Source organism: Chionomys nivalis, chromosome 4 (assembly GCF_950005125.1).
Source record: "Chionomys nivalis chromosome 4, mChiNiv1.1, whole genome shotgun sequence".
Taxonomy (NCBI): Eukaryota; Metazoa; Chordata; class Mammalia; order Rodentia; family Cricetidae; genus Chionomys; species Chionomys nivalis.
Window position 1 is genome coordinate 98467458 of NC_080089.1, and position 22108 is coordinate 98489565.

Consider the following 22108-nt stretch of genomic DNA (forward strand, 5'->3'; position numbering starts at 1 on the left):
TAACTACCTTGTTATTTTAGATCAAGGGCTTTTAAAGATGTATGCTAAGCTGTCCTGAAGGAGTTCTTCCATGGAAACTAATTAAACAATCTAGAATGGGCTGTAATGAATGGGTTGCAGGTAAAGACGTATATGAGGATGAATGGGGGAAGGATTCTGCACTAATGAGCTTTACAGATATTGGCCCAGGCCAGTTTGGGGAATAAGCTATACCCAGAAGGGAGACAGCTCATCTCCTGATGGAGCCTCCATTCCTTAGGCCGGCAGCGTGCCACAAAGTATACGGAGATGGGAAAATGTCCACCGTGTGACGAGGCATGCATTTCACTCCCTAGGAGACATCCGAGGACTTGGAAAGTGTGGATACATATGTGCATGCATTTGCACTCACGTGTACATGCATGTAACATCGTGGTGGCTATGCTGTGTCTCGGGTCTTTGGCTGTCACGGAGGCATTTCCTCAGAAGCCAAGAAGGCTGCTTAAAGCCCAAGACTATGATCTGCTGAAATGTCCAACCAAAATGAATGCCCTAAATCCTGCATCTAATGCATCACTAAGAATCACTACCCGTTTTCTTTGACATTGAGTAAAAGTATTATTATATGGAGGAAGGAAACTGGGAAAGTTCAATCAAGGTCTAAGAAGTAGCTCAAAATTAGTGCCTTCTCTCTAGCCACAGCCTGTGTGAGTTCAATACAACAGGAGGAAAAGATGGCCCTGGTCCAGGTCCTGGGCTGCAGGCAGGGGTCTTTGTATTCCACATTAACAGGGGGATTTGGCTAAGCATATGAATACAGTGGAGCCCCCTTGCAAACACCTCCTCCTATGATGACAGAGTTCCCTAGACCAAGCTCCCAAGCTCTAGCCAGCCTTTCTCAAATCCCAGAAGATGAGGAAGGGAAAAAAATGCCTTTCGCTAGGCGGAACAGGTCATTTGTCTTTCGGCTCATTTTGTGTTTCTGCATAAATCCCGCATCAGCCTGTTCGCGCTCCCACTTGCCAGTGAGCAGTTTTTAATTATCAGGAAAACGGTATTTAGTGCAATGAATCACCAGACAGTGAACAAGGAATCAAGTCAGCAACGGAGTGAGGCACAGACACTAGAAGCCTGGGCGCAAAAGATGTTCTCTTGCTGTTAGAGGAGATGGTGACAATATGGCACAATAGACCCCTATAATACATGGCATTTTATAGTGATTGACATGGCCTCCCCACCATTGTTAGTAATAAAAATACCATTAAATACTGTTAGCCGTGTCTATGTTTCCATGTTTTTGTCATAGATTGCATATCTTTGGCATAAAAGGGGCTTGTGTGAACTTCACCTTCTGGCTGTTAGTGTCTTGATGGTTAGGGCTTTGTTAGGCAGCACACCCCAGCTTTCCCACCTCCTAGTCTACAAATCTCCAATAAAGATTGAGATTGTAAATATGTTCATAGGGAGCGTGGCTTTACCGCTGTCTGGTATCTTCTTGCATGGCATCAATAGTTCTGGAAACAGAAGAAATTCTTTTCTACGGTCAGAGGCCCTGCACCAGGGGATCAACGGAAGTGGCTGAGATGAGCTCCGGGGATGCTGGAAGTCTATGTGGGTTTTTGAAAGGTTATGGAGACATTCAAAAGTGCCATGGGTGCATGGGAAAACAAAGAGCTCACTACTGTAAACAGCAGGTGACATGCACGGACTCAGCTATGGGAGATGACCCAGTGCCCTTGTGCAAGCCTGGTGCGCACTCTGAGTGTAGAACTAGTAGCAAAGACATCTAGGCCAGTTGTGACAACCGATCCTAGGGCGTCAGAGGTTCCAGCAAAAGCCAGTGGACCCCTAGATGAGGAAGGATTGCTAGAAACCACAGGGTCGTGTCAGAGAATGAGTTGGGTTGTTTCCAGTCATTAATATTCTTGTATCCCAGCAGGTTTTGATGGAGTCATAAGGGCATGTGGAAGTGTGCCTGCTTGTACCTCATTCTGAATCCAAGAGACACTTTGTCACCCTGTGACCCATGCAGTTTTGTCCAGGTATTTGAGCACGAGAGGGGAGCTATTTAGAAACATGTGCTGTCCTTAAGGGACGTTCTCTGATACTCTGCGTCAGGTGACAAGCCTCCCTCCTTTCCCTCAATATTGCTAGACACCCAGGCAGCACTGTGGCATCCAGAGGAAAGCAAAGCTCCCAGGGCTCTTCCTGTGACTGACACATGAAAGGGCACAGGGCTGGGCAGTGTTGAGTCAGGAGACAACACCAGGAATGGGTTGTAAACATCACAGAGACTAGAGGAGGCAGAAGGCATGGATGCCACTCTTCAAGGTCAGATTCCTTGAAGCTCCAGAACTAGAGTAAATGCAGAAGGAAACAGTACCTGTTACTACAAAGAAGTTTGGAATGTTCAGAGAGAGTCTTGGTACCGACTGTAGAGGAGGAGAGAGACCAGCTGGAAGCAGAGGCAGCAATGTTGATAGACAAGCACGGAGGCCTCAATTACCAAGCACAGGCATGACCCCTGATGCCACTGGACACACAGAGCTGATAACTGTCTTATAGGCAGTGGAGGGGGGTTCTGAGACCAGGACACTGGAGAGCTTATTTTGCTGAGGAAGGGACTGGAGGCTGGGGAAGTGGTTGTGAAGTGGCCTCAGTAATTATTTAAGGTGTAAGATGGCAGCATTTGCAACCAAAGTGCTAGGAGGAGAACAAGAGAAGAGGCAAGAGCAAACACTCCTGGAGAATTGCTTAACACCTTCCTGCCTCCTGGGTACCTATGACCAGGACAGACAAGTCCTTCCAGGCAAGGATCTCTGGCTGCTGAAGTCCTACTGGGAACCCGAGGGCAATAGATAATGATCCTGGAACTACTGGAGGAGACACTGCAGAGGCTCTGGCTAGGAGCCAAGAGCACACACATGGGTGAATCTAGACCTTTCCATTTATTTGACATTTAATAAACACTGACTGCAAACTCAACCTGCTTTTATACCAAGGAGCCTTTCCTTGTATGTCTGCAGGCCTTCACTCACGTATGATCTGCTCTTAATGTCCCAGTCAGTCTTTTCCTTCCAGGGTTCTCCCGCCCTGCAAACCAGGTCTCAGGTGATTCCTTGGGGGCCAGTTGCTATCTCTGGAGTTTAGAATGTATCAACCACCCAGAATGCAGTAATTCAGACATGTTTCTGGGTGTGACTTCATCCCATCTCCCCTCTAGGGCAGGAATCTTTTCAATAGCATCCATTACTAAGAGTTCTCAAGCCCTAGCCTTACTGTAGAGGAAGCTCTTTGATGGACAACCCCCGTGCATCTGATAACATCCTGCCAATGAGTCAGACACTTGCCCCACCAGACACAGGCAGGCAGGCTGCTCTCGTCTGGTTAGGTGCTTCTTGAAATTGGGTCTCTAGGATAGAGTCCATGACCCTGAGTGGGTTCTTAATAGCACAAAGAGAGGATGTAAACAGTTAATACAGCAAGTGCTCAAAATGGCCTTACTAGTATTCTTCATCAGCGGTGCCACTGAGAGCAACCACGTGATCAGCTGGGGTTTTTTTTCCCCCACACAAATAAATAGTAAGTGGGATCGCTCCCTATTTGTACTGCTTCAGTTTTGTTTTAACCTAAACACCAGGTTCCAGATTTAGCCTGCTAACATTTTGTCTTGCAGATTTCAAATTAGCATTCAAAGCTGTTGGGTAGCTCTGAATTTTGATTTCGTCTTTTATGGTGTTAGTTCTGCTTCCCAACTGTTACCTACAAACTCGATCAGCATCCCCACGCTTTCATCTGACTCATGAAGTTAAAAAAGCAATCAAACAAACACGGATTGAATAGGACAAGAACTAGAATAACGCCAGGGACCTTCCCCCTGAGTGACAGTCACTAATTCAGTTTCCCTCCATGGGAAGACAAAGTCTGTATCTACTTAACAATGCCTTCCATTATACCATATGATGTTTTTGCCAAAATAATCATTCGTTACCCATAATTCTTGAATTTACTAAATATATGGTTTAATTAGAAGAGGCGAGGTCCCGTATTTTTTTCTTAATCACCTCTTGTCTATTCCTAATGATGACAGAACTCCAGTTCATATTCTCCGACCCATGTGTTTCACAGTAACTAGGGGCATTTGTCTGGGCTGGACTCACAACTGTGTCCTCCCTTTGCTCCTTTACTTTGTGTAAAGATTTCTGTGTTTTCCAATCTCAAGCATGATGGTTGGATTTTATGTCTTTTTGCCACATATCAAATCACCTGACTAGGGAGCCTCACCTGGAAAAGCATACCGATTTCTTCGATTGATATGAGAAGAGGCCCTCGGATTGTGCTTTTTGGTATCAGTGTAGATAAAAAAGGACGTGGCAGAAGAAAAATTATCTCTTGCCTGCCTGATCTTCCTTTTGCCATTGAGCTAATCTATCCCATTGCTGCTGATTCCTATACCAATACCAGAACCAGCATGCCCAAGCTTCACGGTCCAGCTTTCTTTGACACTAGGGACCAGCAGTTCTCCAGGAACTTTAAGAGTTTCTGGTGCCAGATTGAGGCAGCTGAGGGCCCAGCTTGAAGGAAGAGTAGTTCTCAATTCTCAGTTTCCGGGTGTGATTCTACTAGTGTGTGTGTGTGTGTGTGTGTGTGTGTGTGTGTGTGTGATTATTCATCCCTTTTGGTTCTCCAGAGAATCCTGACGAACATAGGTCCACATCTCATTTATGTTTTTTTGTCAAAACATGTCAGTAGGCGTTGTAATTTGTATCTTTCACTCAGAGGTGGTTTTCTTAGGACTGATCCTAAAGCCCTTAACCCTTTCACAAACCCCAAGCCCTTTATCTCCAACCTCATGCAATTCACCCAGCTTAGGAATGAGGAATGGCCTAAGTTCCTTGGACACCTGTCTGCATTTCCCCAAAACGGAAAGAACCACAACTTCCTGAAGTTCCATTCCTAAGCCCTCCCTGCCCTACCAGGATCATCCTATCCAGGTCTTCTGTTGTTAGCCAACAATTTACGAGAACTGGGCCAAGAAACCATGGCGACATATTATCTATCCATTTCTGAGCATGAGAAGCCCATGACCCTTTCCATCCATTCTTGGACATGAACCCCTGGCTCACTAACTCTTTATCAGACCAACTGGCCCACCCTCCAGAGAGTGTCTTTCCACCAATTCAAATTCCACTTTACATCCCTGTTCACCAAGTTCTAGAGCAGCAGTTCTCAACCTGTGGGTCATGACCCCCACAGGGGCTACATATTAGATACCCTGTATATCAGATATTTATATTCTGATTCATAAGAGTAGAAAATTACAGTTACAAAGTAGCAATAAAAATAATTTTATGGTTGGGGGTCACCAGAACATGAGGAACTGTATAAAATGGTTGTAGCATTAGAAAGGTTGAAAACCACTGCTTTAGGGTCAGGGTGCAATATAAGCCAGTTCCTGAATATAACATCATGTTTTCCAGCAACCAGATCTACCATGCCTTGACTATTCAGGGAAGATGAGACTGCTGCAAATACTTCTTTTCTGTCTCTTTCAACCTCTGTGCCACTTTAAAAGGGAGAGTCTGGAAGACAAGAACCACCAGCTCCTTCGTGGCACCCCCAGAGGAGCCAGGGGACTTGGGGTCCCTAAGCAGTGGAGAACAGAGCTGAGCAGCTGCTGCAGACGTTCTGTCACTCCCAGACCAGGGAGCCCTCAGAGCTCCGAAGCAGTCCACACCGTGGAGGAAATTCATATGAGGAGTGCAGGCACATGCACAGTTACGTACGTATCTGCATGCACAGTTACGTACATATCTGCATACACGGTTACGTACATATCTGCATACACGGTTACGTACATATCTGCATGCACGGTTACGTACATATCTGCATGCACGGTTACGTACATATCTGCATGCACGGTTACGTACATATCTGCATGCACAGTTACGTACATATCTGCATGCACAGTTACGTACATATCTGCATGCACAGTTACGTACATATCTGCATGCACAGTTACGTACATATCTGCATGCACAGTTGGGCACACTTGAGCCTTCTGACTCCCAGAATGGGACTCAGAGGTGGGGACTCACAAATCACCAACCAGGGTGTGGAATATTCCTTTACACTGTGTGAATATATGTCACTGTGATAGATTTAATAAAAAGCTGACTGGCTAATAGCTAGGCAGGATTTTTAGGGCAGAGAGAATGCTGAGAAGAAGAAAGGCAGAGTCAGAGGAGTCTCCAGCCAGATGCGGAGAGGAAACAGGAGGTACAAGATGAAAGATGTCACATGGCAGAATGTAGATTAATATAAATGGGTTTATTTAAGTTATAAGAGTCAGCAAGTAACAAGCGTTAGCTAATGGTTAAGCATTTATAATTAATATTAAGCCTCTTTGTGGTTATTTGGGAGTGGCTGCTGGAACACAGAAAAACTCTGCCTACATCAGGGCATCTGGGATTAGACATAGAAGTCCACCCAATACTAGGTACATTGAGCCTTTCACTACAGAAAGACCATGAGGTCTGCAGCCAGATCAGAGGGTGCATAATCCACCTCTTCAACCCTCAAGACTTGTCACTCAGGAAGTCACTTGCCCTTCCAGGATTACCTCTTGTATCCTTGAGTGGCTGTGAAGATTATGGGAGTCAAGCAAGGCAAGCTACTATATTAAAATTCTTAGCGTTGGCACAGATGGCATCTTCCGTGGCCATCCCCCCCACCTCTACCTGCCCGTCCTTCCTTCCCCCTCAGGCTCTTCCTTCGCCAGAGTTTTAGTTTTCTCATCTGCTCCTTGTGTGCTATGCCTTCATCTCACTGCGATTCTCCAAAGAGACAGTTGTTCATACGAAAAAAGTACATACATGCAACTCAGCGCACAAGGGTGTGGCCTCAGAGAACCCAGGTGTGTGGGAGGGAGCAGCTGTCAGAGCCCAGGGAGGCAGGTGTCAGGGGTTGATTAAAAGAGGATAGTTGTGCCCAGAGGAGAAGGGCATCTAGGAATGGCTCATACATCTAAGGCAGCCGAAGAAGTAAACTGAACATCCCTGTGAGAACTCTACATCCATCTAGCATCAGCCAGTGAAACTCGCTGACTGACTCCAGCCATGCTCATGGGAAGTAGGTAGCAAGGACCCTGTGGCTGAAGACTGGGGGTTAGTTCTTCTACAGAGGCTTGGAACCAGAGCTACCTCCCTCTGTGGCTATCAAGGTGATGAGCCCCCCAATCTCCCACAGGGGGAACCATGAGCATTTTAGAAACACATCTGTGTACACCCAGTAGCCTGACAGAGACACACTACAAGAGAAGAACAGTCAAATGCCAGGCTGAAGTTGTCCAAAGAGCATCATCACTGCCCTGGATGCCTGGGGATCCTCGGAAAGACGCCGTATCTTTAGAAAGAGAGTTCTTGGCTGAATTATTTTTGACCACTGTTTTGAAGTTTCTAGACTTCAAAATGAGATGGCATCTTTTGAACCCAATCATGTATTCTTGTGGTCCTGACTGCTTTCAGGCCAATAGTACCATCTATAAAAGTTTTATCCAAAGAGGCCAGGAACCAGATCTGAAAAGGACATTTAGTGGCTCATCACAGCAAGGAGCAGGCCCAAAGCCAACAGGGAGCTAATGTCAGAAGCCAGAGCGAGAGAAGGGACACAGAGAGTGAGCTTTGGGACAATTCTGAGGCACCAGAGTGGTACATATCTTCTGAGAGTCAGATATCAAAGTCTGACTTCAAGAGCTGGCCTGGGGAGTCCTGGAGCCTTACGGTGGCTTCTCCTTGCAATGTGTACCCTATACACACCCTAGTTATTAAAGGTTTGAACTTATATAAACCTTCAGCTGGGTCTTGATTGAAAAACTGTATCTACAGAGTGCCTTTTGAGAAGCCCAAACTCATACCCTCCACACTAGAACACATGCTCCTTCATAACGTGGTTGCAGCTGTGAACACGGTATTCCTCCTCATCTCAAGTGACCTTGGAAAGGAAAAGCCTTCTGGTCTAGGAGAGTTTTAGTCTTGGAGCCGTTTTTACTAACAAAAGAAGCAACCCAGTGAACCTGAACCCATGCTTCAGGTTATCCGTGTCTATGAGATCTGCTCACTGCGGAATGCTCAGAACGAGAATGGTTCAGGACACAAGAGGAGGATGGGAGTGGGATGTGGTTTACGGGGGAGAGCCTGGTGTGCTGCGGAAGATTTCTCGGGGTGTGTGTGGACTTCCAAAAGAGTCATTTAGAAGCAGTCTGGAAGCAGGGAGGTGGCCCACCTATCCTCCCGGGAACTATTTGAGACTGCAGTGCTGGAATCATTCAGAGGAAGGAGCAGCAATTTTGATATAGAATTATATGTGTGTTGGTGAGAGAAATTTGAGTTTCAAAAAGAATTTTTTTTAAACATAGGCTTAAAAGAGAGAGAGGCAGGGGTAAGATAATGAATGCGAGAAACTTTTAAAGGTACTGTTTAAAAGAAAAAACGCTTGGGAGATACCCCAGCACTTCAACCTCCTGAGCTCTGTTATCTTTTTAATTCCCTGCATTCATGTTCTCTGGCTTATCTGTGAATTTGGTTAACACATTCCCCAGCCGCTCAACTGGATAAGATAAGGGAGAAGATGTTAATAGAGAACCCTTCATCTTTCCCCACTGAGTGTGATTTCAGGATTCATTGACTTGCTAAACCCCGTCTTCCCCTGTCTCGAATATGGCTTATCAGTGCAGAAAGTAATCTCCCACCAGGAATCCAGTGACTGTCCAAAAAGGGTGTGCAGTGGACAGCCTGGGGTCTCCAGGGACTTACAGAGAGGGGCCACTTGGGCACGGAGGGCTTGTCAGACATTTGCTGTTATACCTGATCATAGCTAGACTGGCTCTGAGGACCGCTGTACTCACAGACTGGCTTGATTCCCGGGACCCTCAGAGGAGCGTTCTCTCTACTCACCTCGACCCGTGCTGTAATGCTGGAGTTTATCGCTGTACACAGCCTCTTTGCTGTAAGCTCGTTTCCTGCAGACAGAAGAGGGGGTTTTTTTTAGCAGGGTCACACCCAGGCCTCGTGTCCAGACACAGAACTCAGCCTAGGTGCCTCCTGGAATCGGGAACTAGGGACTCCTCACTGGAAGGTTTTGTTTCTGCCTTGACTTACATTCTGGCTGACCAACACATATTCCCTTAGGTAGAAGCTTCATCTTTCAAGCTAAAGACCCGCAGGTACCAGGAAAGGTTGTGGGCACCTGCCAAGAGGGCATTGGTGATGAGGGCGCCCATCAATACCAGTGAACTGCAGAGCCACTCGGTGAGAGTCGGCTACAGGACTTTGCAGGCAATACCTTGGATAACCACCCAAGGCAGTTGCAAACAGTATTAAAAATTCACAAGGCCTTCAGGCCAGAGCTCAGCAGAGCTCCGCTCACACCATCTCTTCCTTACTCCCTCTTCTGCCTGCTTGCCTTTTGCCTGCAGCCCAGGGCCTGAGCTCTCCAACCAGAAGACTGTGGGTGCAGAGCTGAGATGCTCCAGTGGGTCAAATGCAATTTTGTAACTGTCACTCTGGAAAGTCCTTGTGCATGAGGGGCTAAAAGTCTTGGCTAAAACGAGGTGGAGGATGGATGCTGTTTACTTATAGTCTTGCCCAGTTCCCATAGCTGGTTTTTATCTGAGGCACAAAGAAAATAAATCACCTTGAGATTTCTAGGCTGCTGGTGGAAGAACTCACCCAGGCTGCCCAGAAGAAGGGGAGAAGGGGAGACAGAGAGGGGCTTCCTGGGTTCGGGGAGAGTAAAGGGGAGGACGTACCTGCTGCAGACGATGGAGATGGCCACCAGAGACACAACAAATACGACCCCAGCTGCTGCGGAGCCAGCAATCAGGGGTAGCTGCTCTCTCAGCTCTGACTTGTAATCATCTAGGTGAGAAAGAAAGGAATTAGATTCTTCCCATACGCCCCATGAACATAGCCGAACTCGATGCATGACACCAAAGACACCAGATATATAAGTATATGGGGGCCCCAGTTTCTAATGTTTCCAAGTGTCAAACAACAGGTAACTCGGGGCTGATGACAATTGTCTCCCAAGAGAAGGTGACTCCCAGCCTTCACCGCCTGGCTCCGAAGGTGTCTCCAAGTTCCGTTGGCCACATTAAGAGTAAGACCAATGGAGGGGCATGGAAAGCCGCTGCTGAACAGCTTACGCTGTTGAAATGCAGCTCGTCAACAGACTCACTGAGCAGATTTTTACATTTTATCTGCAGTCAGCCAGCGCTGCAGCAGGAGCTGTGCAGGATGAAGAGATGCCAGAGAAATTGCCCAGCACTCTGAGTTCCCACTCGACAAGGAAAGGATTGAGGTTTCTGCCAAGTGCTAATACAATGCTGCATTACTGGTAGAGTGGAACAGCTTGGGGTCACAGAAGTGGGCGGAGATGGTCAAAACCCTGGTGTTGTCTGTGTACTCTTTGTGGTCTTGGAAGAAACTGTTTTACCTCCATGATTCTCAGGCCTCTTGACAGTTGATAAAAGGTCAAACCACATCTAGTATCTGACCTACATCACAAATGAACCCAAATTCTACTTCTCTCTTATTAAATCCACACCAGCCATCCAAGTCAGCTTGTTATCCTTATCATGGTGGCGGCGGTTATCATCGGACACTGCTAAGAAGCCATTACGTACAGCTTTAGACTCAGGCATGGAAGGCCAAACTGTTTCTATTTTATTATAATTAGAGTTGTCAGATACAGCAAACAAAAAGCACAACCTACACTTCAGATAACTAAGGAAAGATATTTTAGTATAAATGTGCTCCAAATAATGCATGGGTGATTTTCATCCTTAAACATTATTGATATGGAATTCAAATTAAACTGATCTCTATATTTTATCTGGAAACCTCAATGACAAAGCTCACAAGGGTCCCTATAAACCGTGAGCACAGTTGTTAAACCCCACTATTTCTGAGTCCTTCCTCAAATCTACTGGTGAAGACCAGGGTGACTGCATGTTTCACCAATACCTCAGCTAGGTCTTAAGTTTTCCAGTATTTGTGAGCCATCTTTCATATATTTGGGCAAAAAAATAACTTCTCTAGAGAAGGCTGTTGGGTCCTGGTGTGTATGTGTGTGCAAACACATGGGTGTTGAGACCAGAAGGCAGCTTTGAATATTTCTCAGAAGCTATCCTGCTTAGTTTGGTGTGTGTGTGTGTGTGCTGTGTAGATGTATGGAGGTCAGAGGTAACACAGATATACTCTGCAATAGAATCACCATTTTTTTAAAAATATATAGTCATCACAGAACTTGAAGGTTAGCGATCCACCTGGATGGCCATCAAGTCCTAAGATTCCTCTGTTTCCCCAGCCCTGGAATCACAGACACAAACTGCTCTACCTGGCTTTTTATGTAGATGCTAGGGATCCGAACTCAGACCCTCATATTTAGACAGCAAACACTTTACTGACAGCATCCACTTTGTCTTTTGAGACAAGATCTCTCACTGAAACCCAGGGCTTAACAATTAGGCTAAACTGGCTGGCCACCTAGCCTCGGGGACCCACGTATTTTCACCTCTCTGGCACTGGGATCACAAATGTGTGCAACCCTGCCAAGGTTTCTTTCTTTTGTTGTTGTTGTTTTGTTTTTAACATGGGTTGTGATGTTGATTCTTGTGTCATCATGCTTATGTGACAAGCATGTTGTGACGAATCTATCTACACAGACTGTTATCGACTCTTAAAACACCTGGTTCTATACACTATAGAAAGTAGCTAAGAAGACTGGAGGTGGGATTTGGGGTTCCTCAGCTGAGAGTGTTGTTTGTGAATTTGTGTTTTATAAATATCTGTGTGTGTCAAAGTATGGCTTTATGCAATCTGAGAGCAGGTGCCCATGGACATCAGAGGGCATTGGGTCCCCTGGAGCTGGAGTTACAGGTGAGTCTAAGTCCGCTCCTGAAGTGAATGTTTGGAACTGAACGTGGGAAGACAGTCCACATTCTTAAGAACTGGACCATCTCTTCAGCACCACCTGGGAGCCACAATGATGAGTCTTTGACAAAGTCTTCATAAATCAAGTCTTCATAGAACAATATAAAACCCAAAGGTAGTGATGATAATGATGGTGATAATAATTAATACTAATGGGGGAAAAATTAAGTCAAAGGTTAGCACACAGTAGAGTAAGAGTGGCCAGGGCACCATGTGGCAGTCACCTGTCCAGTATAGCCACTCATCTAGAAGGATCCCACACATCCTCCTTCCTTGATGGCCCTCCCACTGATCAATCTTCAAACTCCTCTGCTGCAGACCCGGCTGTGAGCATCATCACCAATAAACAAGCCCCATCATTAAGATAAATTCTCTCAAATTTGGCCACTTACCAGAACTCTCTTACATCTTCCCTCTCTTGGGTCTGCAAAACTTAACTGCCAAATGTAAAAAGAATAGCCTTCTTGGGGGAGATTTGTTACTTCTTGATTTGTCTAGCAGAATTGCCAAGAGACCAGTGCTCTGAGCATTTGGAGATGGGGCTTTTAATCCTGTGTACCTCCTGATGCCAAAGTGCCTATAAATCTGGATGGTAAGTGAGGTGCAAAATGGGGGAGCAGAGCCCTTCAGGGAGAAGCAGATGGCCTGCGTTCTTCCCATCCCAGAAGTGTTATTAATCTCAATGAACGGCTCACCTTTCTACCCCATCTCACCAGCCTTGAAACGTGAGAGAAAACTCACCTGGCATAGACTCAATGGGCTACACACTCTAGTCTCAGAGGGGCCAGACGGCTCATGCAAACCATCCAGCTGTGCTGCTTCGAAGTGGGGGTCACCATCTGGGGTAACCGTGGCTCTCCTTAATCTTTCTCCTCATACCAGAAAACAACTCAGCCCTGGCTTCCATAACTTTTTTTCACAATAAATTTATTAAACAATTTGGTTTTTAAAAAATATTTCTAATTAGTGTAGAAACCGCTTTCAAATATGCATGTCAAGATAAAACATGAGGTCTTATCAAGCACCCAGCCTAAGAGTGCCAGTCTAAAATAGAAAACTTTGTGGAAAAAAGACACTTAAAATGTGTGTTAACTAGCGAAGAAAACATGAAGGGCTTCCAGCGGATGGGTTGGAGAACAGATTGACATTTAGAAGTTCGATGGAAATGGCTCATGAATGAGTCGATATAGGTAGATAGATAGGAAGAAAGATAGAGGAGGACACACACTCTGGCAGAGGGCAGGCTAAGGGAAAGAGGTGGGTAGTGAGGCAGCAATAGCCATGCACAATGCCAAGGCTGCAGCCAATTGTCCACTGAGCTAATGATGGGGGTGGTCTCAGAGGACTAGGAAGCAAAGTTAAAACGGGACAAATAAGCTCCCCAAGAAACATATTTAAAGGTGTATGTGCAATAGTTCATAGAACTGCCAACCTGGAAGGATCTAGAATTTCCCAGGAAACAAACCTCTTGGCATATCTATGAGACAGTTTCTAGCCTGAGTTAATTGAGATGGGAAGACATACCCTAAATATAGGTGACACAGGGATCCTAGATTGGATAAAGAGGAGAAAGAGGGTTGGTGCCACCATCCACCTCTTCCTGTTTCCTGACTGTGGAAACAATGTGGATAGTTCCTGTGGCCATGACTTCCCACCATATACCCCTACACTGTGGGCCAAGATGATGAACGCCTCTTTCTTTCCGCTATTTCTGCGGGGTGTTTTATTGCTGTGAGAAAAGGTATTCAGGAGGATGTTTTTCTTTCTCTGAAAACACCTGAGCAGGCCATGGGTGAAGTGACTGCAATATTGTGAGATCCTGGGCACATGGCCCAAACATTGTCTCCTCTTTTTCCTCCTCTTCTCCTAGACGGAGTGAGTTCCGTTCGTAAGTCCGAGCATAGAGGAGTGGGGTGGAGGGGAGAAGGAGGCAGCCCAGGCCCCTGGACCCTCTTAAGGGGGCACCTGTGAGACATAGAGGATCTCACAATCCGGATGCAGAAACACATAGAGTATGCAGCCACATGGGTACCCTTCCAAGGCATTCAGTCAACTGGTGAGAGACAGACCAGACTTCAGAAACAGTCCACACAGCCCTGCATCCCTAGTCTAGTGGGACTGGGTATCATGGAGATTTCTATGGGGTTGTTTTCTTTCACCGTTGCCTGCCCTGTGCCTGCATCCTTCCCGGCCCCACCCAACCCTCACTCCCCCTCACCGGCCTTACCATCTGTCAGTGTCTGGAAGCACATCTTGCCACTGAATTTGCCATAGCCAGCTACAGTCCGGGCACGCACTTGGACCACATACACCATGCCGGGCCGTAGCCCATCAATACGGGCTGTGTTGGTCTGACTCCTGGCCATGGAAGAGTTGAACTCATTGTGCTCCTAAAGAAGAGAGAGACAGAGGAAGGGAAAGGGGTCATCAGAGGGCTCCTGAGCACTGTGACTCCAGGCAGCTCTGTGAGGGTACTCAGTCCCATCGGTTCTTAGTTTTACACCTTTGGTAGAAGTTGAACATCTTCTGAATGAGGACAGCCTGCCTGGACCAAGGGAATGAAGAGTCAGCTTTGGGCCATGGGGTGGTGGCACCCTGAAGAAAGGAACCTGAGGGAAGTGCTGAGCTCCTACTGCCTGACTGGACGTTTGTAGATGTTTTCCGCCCATGCCCCCAGCTCTCCCTCAGGGTTCACAGGTAAAATAACAGCTCCTGTCAGCTTTGCAGAGTCCATCACATCTCTGACCTCAACAACAAGAAGCTTTGCGGCCTCCATCGGCAGCTCATCTACCTCTGTTTGCCCCTGCTGAGGTTCAGTGCTTTCTCTCCCTGCTCGAGATCTGCTAGCTGCGCTGTCCAATTACTGTTCTGGATGACTCCCGAAGTTCCTCCGAGTGTCCAGGAAAGGGCTTTGGCTCCAGTCTGATGAAGCAGCTGAGGTGATTCTAGACTGCCTCTCACACCTGCTTCTGCCTTCTCCTAGCCTTATTTGGGTATCCACGCTCCAACTCCCACCATCAGCTCCGGAGACAGCATGTCTCTTCTCCCTGGGACCTCATCCCTCCCATCAAGTCCAGGAATCAATCCATCTTCCTATCTGCCTCTCTCTAATACCTGATGCCTTGTTCTCTACGGTCTCATCTGTCTATCCCATATCTCTGGTGTGCACTGACTTGTGTATATTAATTGTGTTTCTCCCTGGCTCTTCTCACCATAAGTACTTTTAAAACATTTGTCTTCTTGCTGCTGATCATATTTAATAACAGATTGTGACTGAACCCCCATCCTTTCTGATGCCTCTCCCCCCATATAATGTGTTTTCAGTGTCAAGGTTCTTATCTTAAGGGGCCCCTGCTTTAACTCTCATCAGATGGAAACCAAACTTCTCAAGCTAGACAACCACGCCCTTCAGGATGGAATCAGTCCTAATCTCTCACGTTCCCTTAAAGCTCTGGTTTTACTATTCCTCTGGGACCACACCCAAGCCACTCGCATTTTGCTCAAGGCTGTTTCCCCACTCCGAAATGATTCTTCTCCCTCCAGGTTATTTAAGCTCACATCCTCCAGTGCCTCCTCCCAAGAGAGTCCTATTTTACTTCCCTGACCAATAGGCTCTCCTTACTGCCTTTGCTGTTTACAGCTCACTCTTGCTTAGCACCCTATACATCAGCCTGGTCTCTGTTGCGTGTGAGCACATCTTCTCTCTGTAAGGGTTCTGGGCTCCCCCTAAGTGTGCAAGAACAACAGCTAAGAGTCTGGGCCTGGCTCTGTATGCACAGCGAATGCTGGTGCATGAGGACTGCATTGAAGAGGAAGAGGCTGGGCCACGAAAAACAGACCAATCCCCAACCTTCTGTGCAGATCTGGGAAACCATTAGGCGCTCTAGGCAGAACGGTTCAAGAGGCAAGGAGACAATTGAGAGAAAGGGGCACATGGAAGTTCTACAACTTACACGCTCAGCCAAGTCCCAGGGAGAAAACATGGGGAAGTGAACTAGCACAAAAGAGAAATTCTCATTTTCCTAAAGTATGTAGAACTGTATTCGGCAAAAGCAAAGCCCACTGGATTCTCTCATCCGGTCCATCAACCAGATTATTGTATAATGGGTGTGTATGTGCTGTGGCTCCAAAGTGTGGTTGGTCTCTTCTGGGGAGACAACAGCTTGTGGAATGAACTGGAAGACACACAGATGACGGGAGTGTTGATTGTGCAATGTGGTAGTGGGAAAGTATCAAAAGGAAAAATAAAAACAGATTTGGGGAGAGAGCTATTCAGATGGAATCAGGAAAGAGGAGCGTAAGAACCATCATACAGATGAAAGAAATCAACCACAATGCATTGGTGACTGGAGAGAAGGAACAGGATAAAACAGACTAAAAGAAGGCATGAAAGGGCCGAGGAACTTACAAAGTGTACCGGATAGTTTTGTGTCAACTTGCCATAAGCTAAAGTCATCTGAGAGGAGGGAGACTCAATTAAGAAAAACCCTCCATAAGATCGGGGTCAGAGGGCAAGCCTGTAGAGCATTTTCTTAATTAATGATGAAGGGGGAGGGCCCAGACCATTGTGGATGGGGCCCCGTGGGCTGGTGGTCCTACGTTCTATGTGAACTAAGCAAGGCATGAGGAACAAGTCAGTAAGCAGAGCTCCTCCATGTCCTCTCCATTACCTCCTGCCTTGTTTGAGATCTTGCCCCAACTTCCTCTGATGATGAACATGAAGTGTAAGCCAAATAAACCCTTTCCTCCCCAACTGGCTTTTTGGTCATGGTACTTCATCACAGCAATAGAAACCCTGACTAAGACACAAAGAATTAGCATATCTGGTGTGCAGATGACACAGGGGAAGTAATGAAAAGCTTTGGTTTAAGAAATCATGGGTTCAGGGACTGGAGAGATGGCTCAGTGGCTAAGAGCACTGGCTGTTCTTCCAGAGGATCCGGGTTCAATTCCCAGCACCCCACATGACAGCTAACAACTGTCTATAACTCCAGTTTCTGGGGATCTGATACCTTCACACCAATCCACATAAAATAAAGTTAAATAAATTATTAAAAAAAAAAGAAATCATGGGTTCAAGGCTAACTTCAATTGACAGTGGAAAGTTACAAAACGGCCGTTCTGGAGGGGTTTCCCACTGAGCCCTGGGGGTTGTTGTCTGGACAGGAACTTCTCACTGGCCTATGGATCTACTTGAAGAACTGGGGCTGGAGAGGATTCTCCTGGGCTCCTCTCCACTCCACTGAGGGACTGAGCAGATGGAAGGCTGTTCACTGTCAAAGGGATTTCATCTAGAACTTGCTAATTACTATTTTGACACCCTGAAGACAAGAAATGAGAAACTATGAGCATCACCCCATCAGGTCGCGAAGAAGAAGAATGCATCATTGCTACAAAATGCAGGCAGCTGCCTGACTGCTCTGGTTTAGCTGGAATCAGATGGAATCACACACTGCTTGAGATGAGTGAAACGCTGACTGGGTGGCACCGACTGAGGGGAAAGCATTTTTGATATATTGGCATTTGGATGGTGAGGACCAAATGTTAACCCACAATCACTTTCCAGGCCACACATTCCCGAAGTGGTTCAGTGATTAAAACGGGCATCAGTTCTTGTTCTTTGCCAAGTCATTAATCAACCCCAGACAAATGAGTGAGAATGATGAGCAAGGTTGCTTATGACTGGTTTGATTATAAGGATGTGAAGGTGGAGGACACAGCTACTGAGGGTGGTGGTTATGTCTCCATTATCTCTGCACCCCCAGCAGCATCCCAACCCCTCACTGCCTGGGCTCGCCACAGCTCAGTGCTAAGGGAATGAGCCAAGGGCACACTTACCATCAGCTGAGCATAAGGCATTGCTAAGGTCCAGGAGAGTTTCTGTGAGATCTTGAAATCTGAAGAGCAGAAATCCCCCCAACCTAAACCAACCAGCCCTAGCTTAGGCAGTTGTTATGAAGAGCTGGGGAGATCTAGACACTTAATCATAAAGACAGCTGAGGGCAGATGTAGATGCTCCCTCCCCCACATGGTTTGCCTACATGCACTGACAGCAGGAGTGGACATGCTACAAGACAGTAAACAAGAGAGAATGATGAATGGGACTCCATTGAGATGGGGAAAGAGATGAACATGGGAGAGGCACAGGGAGTGTCCTTAGTCCTCTGATCTGAGCTCTCAATTGATGAACTGCTGGGAAAGGCGGAGTCCCACTGATTCTAGTCACAAAGTTGAAAAGTATCCCCAGCATCTACCGCGAGACTTGTTGGGCAGGAGACCCACAGGGGAGCTGGTGGAGGCTGCAAAACTACCACCAATGGGCCAGCCACTTGCTTTATAAATAGCGTGCTATTGCACATGGCCACGCCTACTTCCTGAAGTGCTTTTGCACACAGCCACGCCCATCTCCTCCTATGCTGTCTGCCCTGCTTTCCTGCTAGAATGACTCTTGGTTCAGATGAAGGGAACGGGACATCAACAGGGAGGGGAGGTGGCGCAGGACGGGGGAATAGGGAATTTTGTTTCATGGACTAGATCCAAGACCTCTACTGGGCAGGATTCTATTTGTGTTGGTGAAGCAGACATGGCGATCATTCATTTTGCTTACATGTCTTCGGGTTTAATATTAAAACCCAGTATCTTATTTCAGGAGTCACTCTGATACAGAAATCCTGAGCAGAGATGATGATTTCATACAATCCCAGAAATTTCCAGCATTGAAATATAATAAAAATGTCGGTAATTTGGTTCTTTGACTCCCTATATGTGACCTGTGTGGTCATGTCTGTCATTTAGCCTTTATGTGATTTACTTCCATCATCTATAACTGATTATAAGTGGCTCGTGAGTGTATTTCTTTCAAGGATCAGAACTAATATATCTGTGTGTATTTGAAACATAATAGGTACTCAATATATGATGAATTACCATTTTGGCTATTATTTCAAAATGTCCTCACAGGCTAATGTCTTTTTCTTTAGTCATATTGGAAATGGTCAAGGCAACGTAATGGATTTCACAGCGGAGCACTTTGTAAGCAAAGGAGAGGTCCATTCTCATATGCTCAAGGGTGGTCAATCCTAGGCAATGAATCCTATGTGTTCCCAAGGAAAGCATCCCATCCTCTGGAGTAAGGACAATAATATGCTTCACTGAGGTGTGCAAGCTGCCTTGGGCACTGAGTGCTATGTTTATGTGTGTATTAATAATTAGTATGAATTAATGAGAAGCAACGGGATGGCCCAAAAGGAGAGACTAATGTCCTTCATAGCCTAAGAAGCTGAGGTTAATTACAGTGTTGCAAGGGAGGAGGTTTGAATGGAAATGCAGACCGTGGCAGAAGCTGAGCTGGGCTGGGGAATAGGAAGCCAAGGCCCAGAGGCATGAGCCACATGGCTGTGGTCCCAGGTTATGTAGAGCACTTGACCTCATCACAGCTGCCCACTGAAGTATCTGCCTTGTCCACAGCAGATGAGGTAGAGGCAGAACAGTTGGCACCAGTGCTCTCAACCCCTTGCCAACACTGCCACCTGCTGCAGGGTAAAAGAGCACGTCTCACATCCTAGCTGTATGACTGACCTATGCAAGTATTTCTGTTTATTTTTATCCTCTTTATGTTTCTTTGTCCAAAGCAGCTATAATAATTCTGACTACACTGGAACATGAAAGGAAGTGCATATCTTATTAAGTAAGCCCGGGTACAAATAGGCACATCTTAGAAAAACCCTTCTTCTAGATGAAGTATGATTTCAACAGGACTGAGAGATCACACGTATGGTAAAAAGGACTGAGTAGACCCAGGTCAATGACCCAGTACACTGTGCAGCAAACTGATAACTGTAGCTTGGTGGGACTTCTACATCAGCTTTGATACAAGATGAAATCAATGGGTCCAAACAGCTTTGTGGATGAATTCTAACCTTATTATCTCCCCCCAACATGTTTTTGCACAAATAGATCTCTAACTTTGGAGTGAATTGGGTATGATGGTGAGATGGCTCATTTTGTATCAACTTGATACAAGCTAGAGTCATCTGAAATGAGGGAACCTCAAATGAGGATGTGCGCCCATAAGATCCAACTATAGAGCATTTTCTTAATTAGTGATTAATGGAGGAGGACCTAGCCCAGTGGGGATAGGGACACCCCTGGGCTGGTGGTTCTGGGTTTTCTAAGAAAGCAGGTAAGTCATGAAGAGGAAGCCAGTAAGCAGCACTCCTCCACGATTTCTGTATCATCATCCCTGCCTTCAGGTTCCTGCCCTGCTTGAATCCTGTCCTGACTTCCTGCAGTGATGGACTATGATGTGGAAATGCAAGCCAAATAAACCCTTTCCTCCCCAACTTGCATTTGGTCATGGTGTTTCAGGATCCAGCAATGATTACCATAACTAAGACAAACGGGCTAAAATTACTGCCAATTCATTGAACGTTCTCAATCAACTGTCTCTGAAGGCCAGTGTTGGCTGAATGCTGTCTCCTTAGCCTCGCTGGCGGGTGCTTCCATAACGTTGAGGAGCATACCACTCCACAGGCAAGACTGGCTACCTAGACTGGTCTGTACCTCCACTTTCAGGGATGTAAAGCTGCTACCATTTCACAAATGAGCAAGCTGTGCTCTGCAATGGTTAAGTCACAGGACTACAGCAGCTTGTCAGGGTGCTGGAAAGCAGGGCTTTGCTTCTAATGCAATGCTATTCGGCCATTCATCTGGCCTCTTTGCAGGACTGTGGGATCTTCATTCCTGATTCTCCCTATATCCATCTACCCAGTGGATACCTCACTTAGACCAAGGATTTTCATACCATGTACATCCCAACAGCTCACACATGGGCATCTTCAGCCTATCCCCTTTGCTAACTCTAAATTAAAAGTTATCTTCTGGCTGAGGTCACCAATTTTCTATTTATTTATTTATTTATTTATTTATTTATTTATTTATTTATTTATTTATTTAAGATTTCTGCCTCTTCCCCGCCACCGCCTCCCATTTTCCTCCCCCTCCCCCAATCAAGTCCCCCTTCCTCATCAGCCTGGAGAGCAGTCAAGGTTCCCTGCCCTGTGGGAAGTCCAAAGACCTCCCATCTCCTTCCAGGTCTAGTAAGGTGAGCATCCAAGCTGCCTAGGCTCCCACAAAGCCAGTACATGCAGTAGGATCAAAGCCCAGTGCCATTGTTCTTGACTTCTCAGCAGTCCTCATTGTCTGTTATGTTCAGCGAGTCCGGTTTTATCCCATGCTTTTTCAGACCCAGTCCAGCTGGCCTTGGTGAGTTCCCCAATTTTCTATTCCACATCTCTACCTGGCTTTTCTACAGGCATTTCAGCCACAAAGCTGTACTTCTGCTCGTTCTTCCTTCCAGTATCCATTGCCCAGGGAGGTCTTCTCGGTTGACATTGCCAACATCATCCTAGAAGGTCTCTCGACATTCATGCACACGCCATCTAACTTAGAAATCCAGTTAGCCCTGTCTGTGTATACTGGAAGTCTAGAAGCCCTCTAATTTCAACAGCTCATGGTTGATGCTCCAATTCAAATATCTATCTTCCTGACAGATGATTATGGATCTAGCAGGCCTATTTACAGCCTGAACGGTGTTCAGAATATAAGTCACATCCTGCCCCTCTTCTGCTCTGAAACCTGCGGTGGCTCCCTGCCTTACTCAGTAGTAAAGTTTGATTCATTATCACTCAACATGTTGACGTCCCCTGGTAACGAGCTCTCTCACACACCTTCTAGTCCCTTACAGCTTGTGTCATTCCAGGTGTTCTCATCTGCTGCCTGCTCCCGGAGTCACAGCTGTGATGGCATCTCAGTGTCTGCCACTCTCCCCTTGCCGAGATAACTGCTTCATAACTTAACTTTCTTCAGATACTGAAAGAGGTCTCATCTTCTCCAAGAAGCTGGGGCCATTTTATTTAAGTCTGTAACTTATCCTTGCCTGGCCTTCATGAAGCTGTTCATTTGCTCTGCTTCTTTTTTCATTTAATTTTTAAAATTATTATTTTTGTGTGTGTCTCTGTGTGTCTATATGATGTGGGGTGTATATCTACCAGTGTATATGTGTAGAGGTCAGAGGACAATTTGCAGGAGTTGACTGTCTCTTTCAACTTTTATTTGGCTTCTAGATATCAAATTCA

The 22108-nt window shown here is 46.2% G+C and overlaps 1 protein-coding gene across 1 annotated transcript in view; it reads right to left on the reverse strand.

The window, feature by feature from the left end:
* Positions 1 to 22108, reverse strand: part of Ephb1 (EPH receptor B1) — a 432751-nt gene that overhangs the window by 73962 nt on the left and 336681 nt on the right. The window contains exons 7-9 of the mRNA XM_057767268.1: positions 14200 to 14362; positions 9788 to 9896; positions 8934 to 8998 (exon numbers count right to left, since the gene is read on the reverse strand). Of these exons, the coding sequence (XP_057623251.1) occupies positions 8934 to 8998; positions 9788 to 9896; positions 14200 to 14362 (337 nt within the window). The remainder of the gene's footprint in view (positions 1 to 8933; positions 8999 to 9787; positions 9897 to 14199; positions 14363 to 22108) is intronic.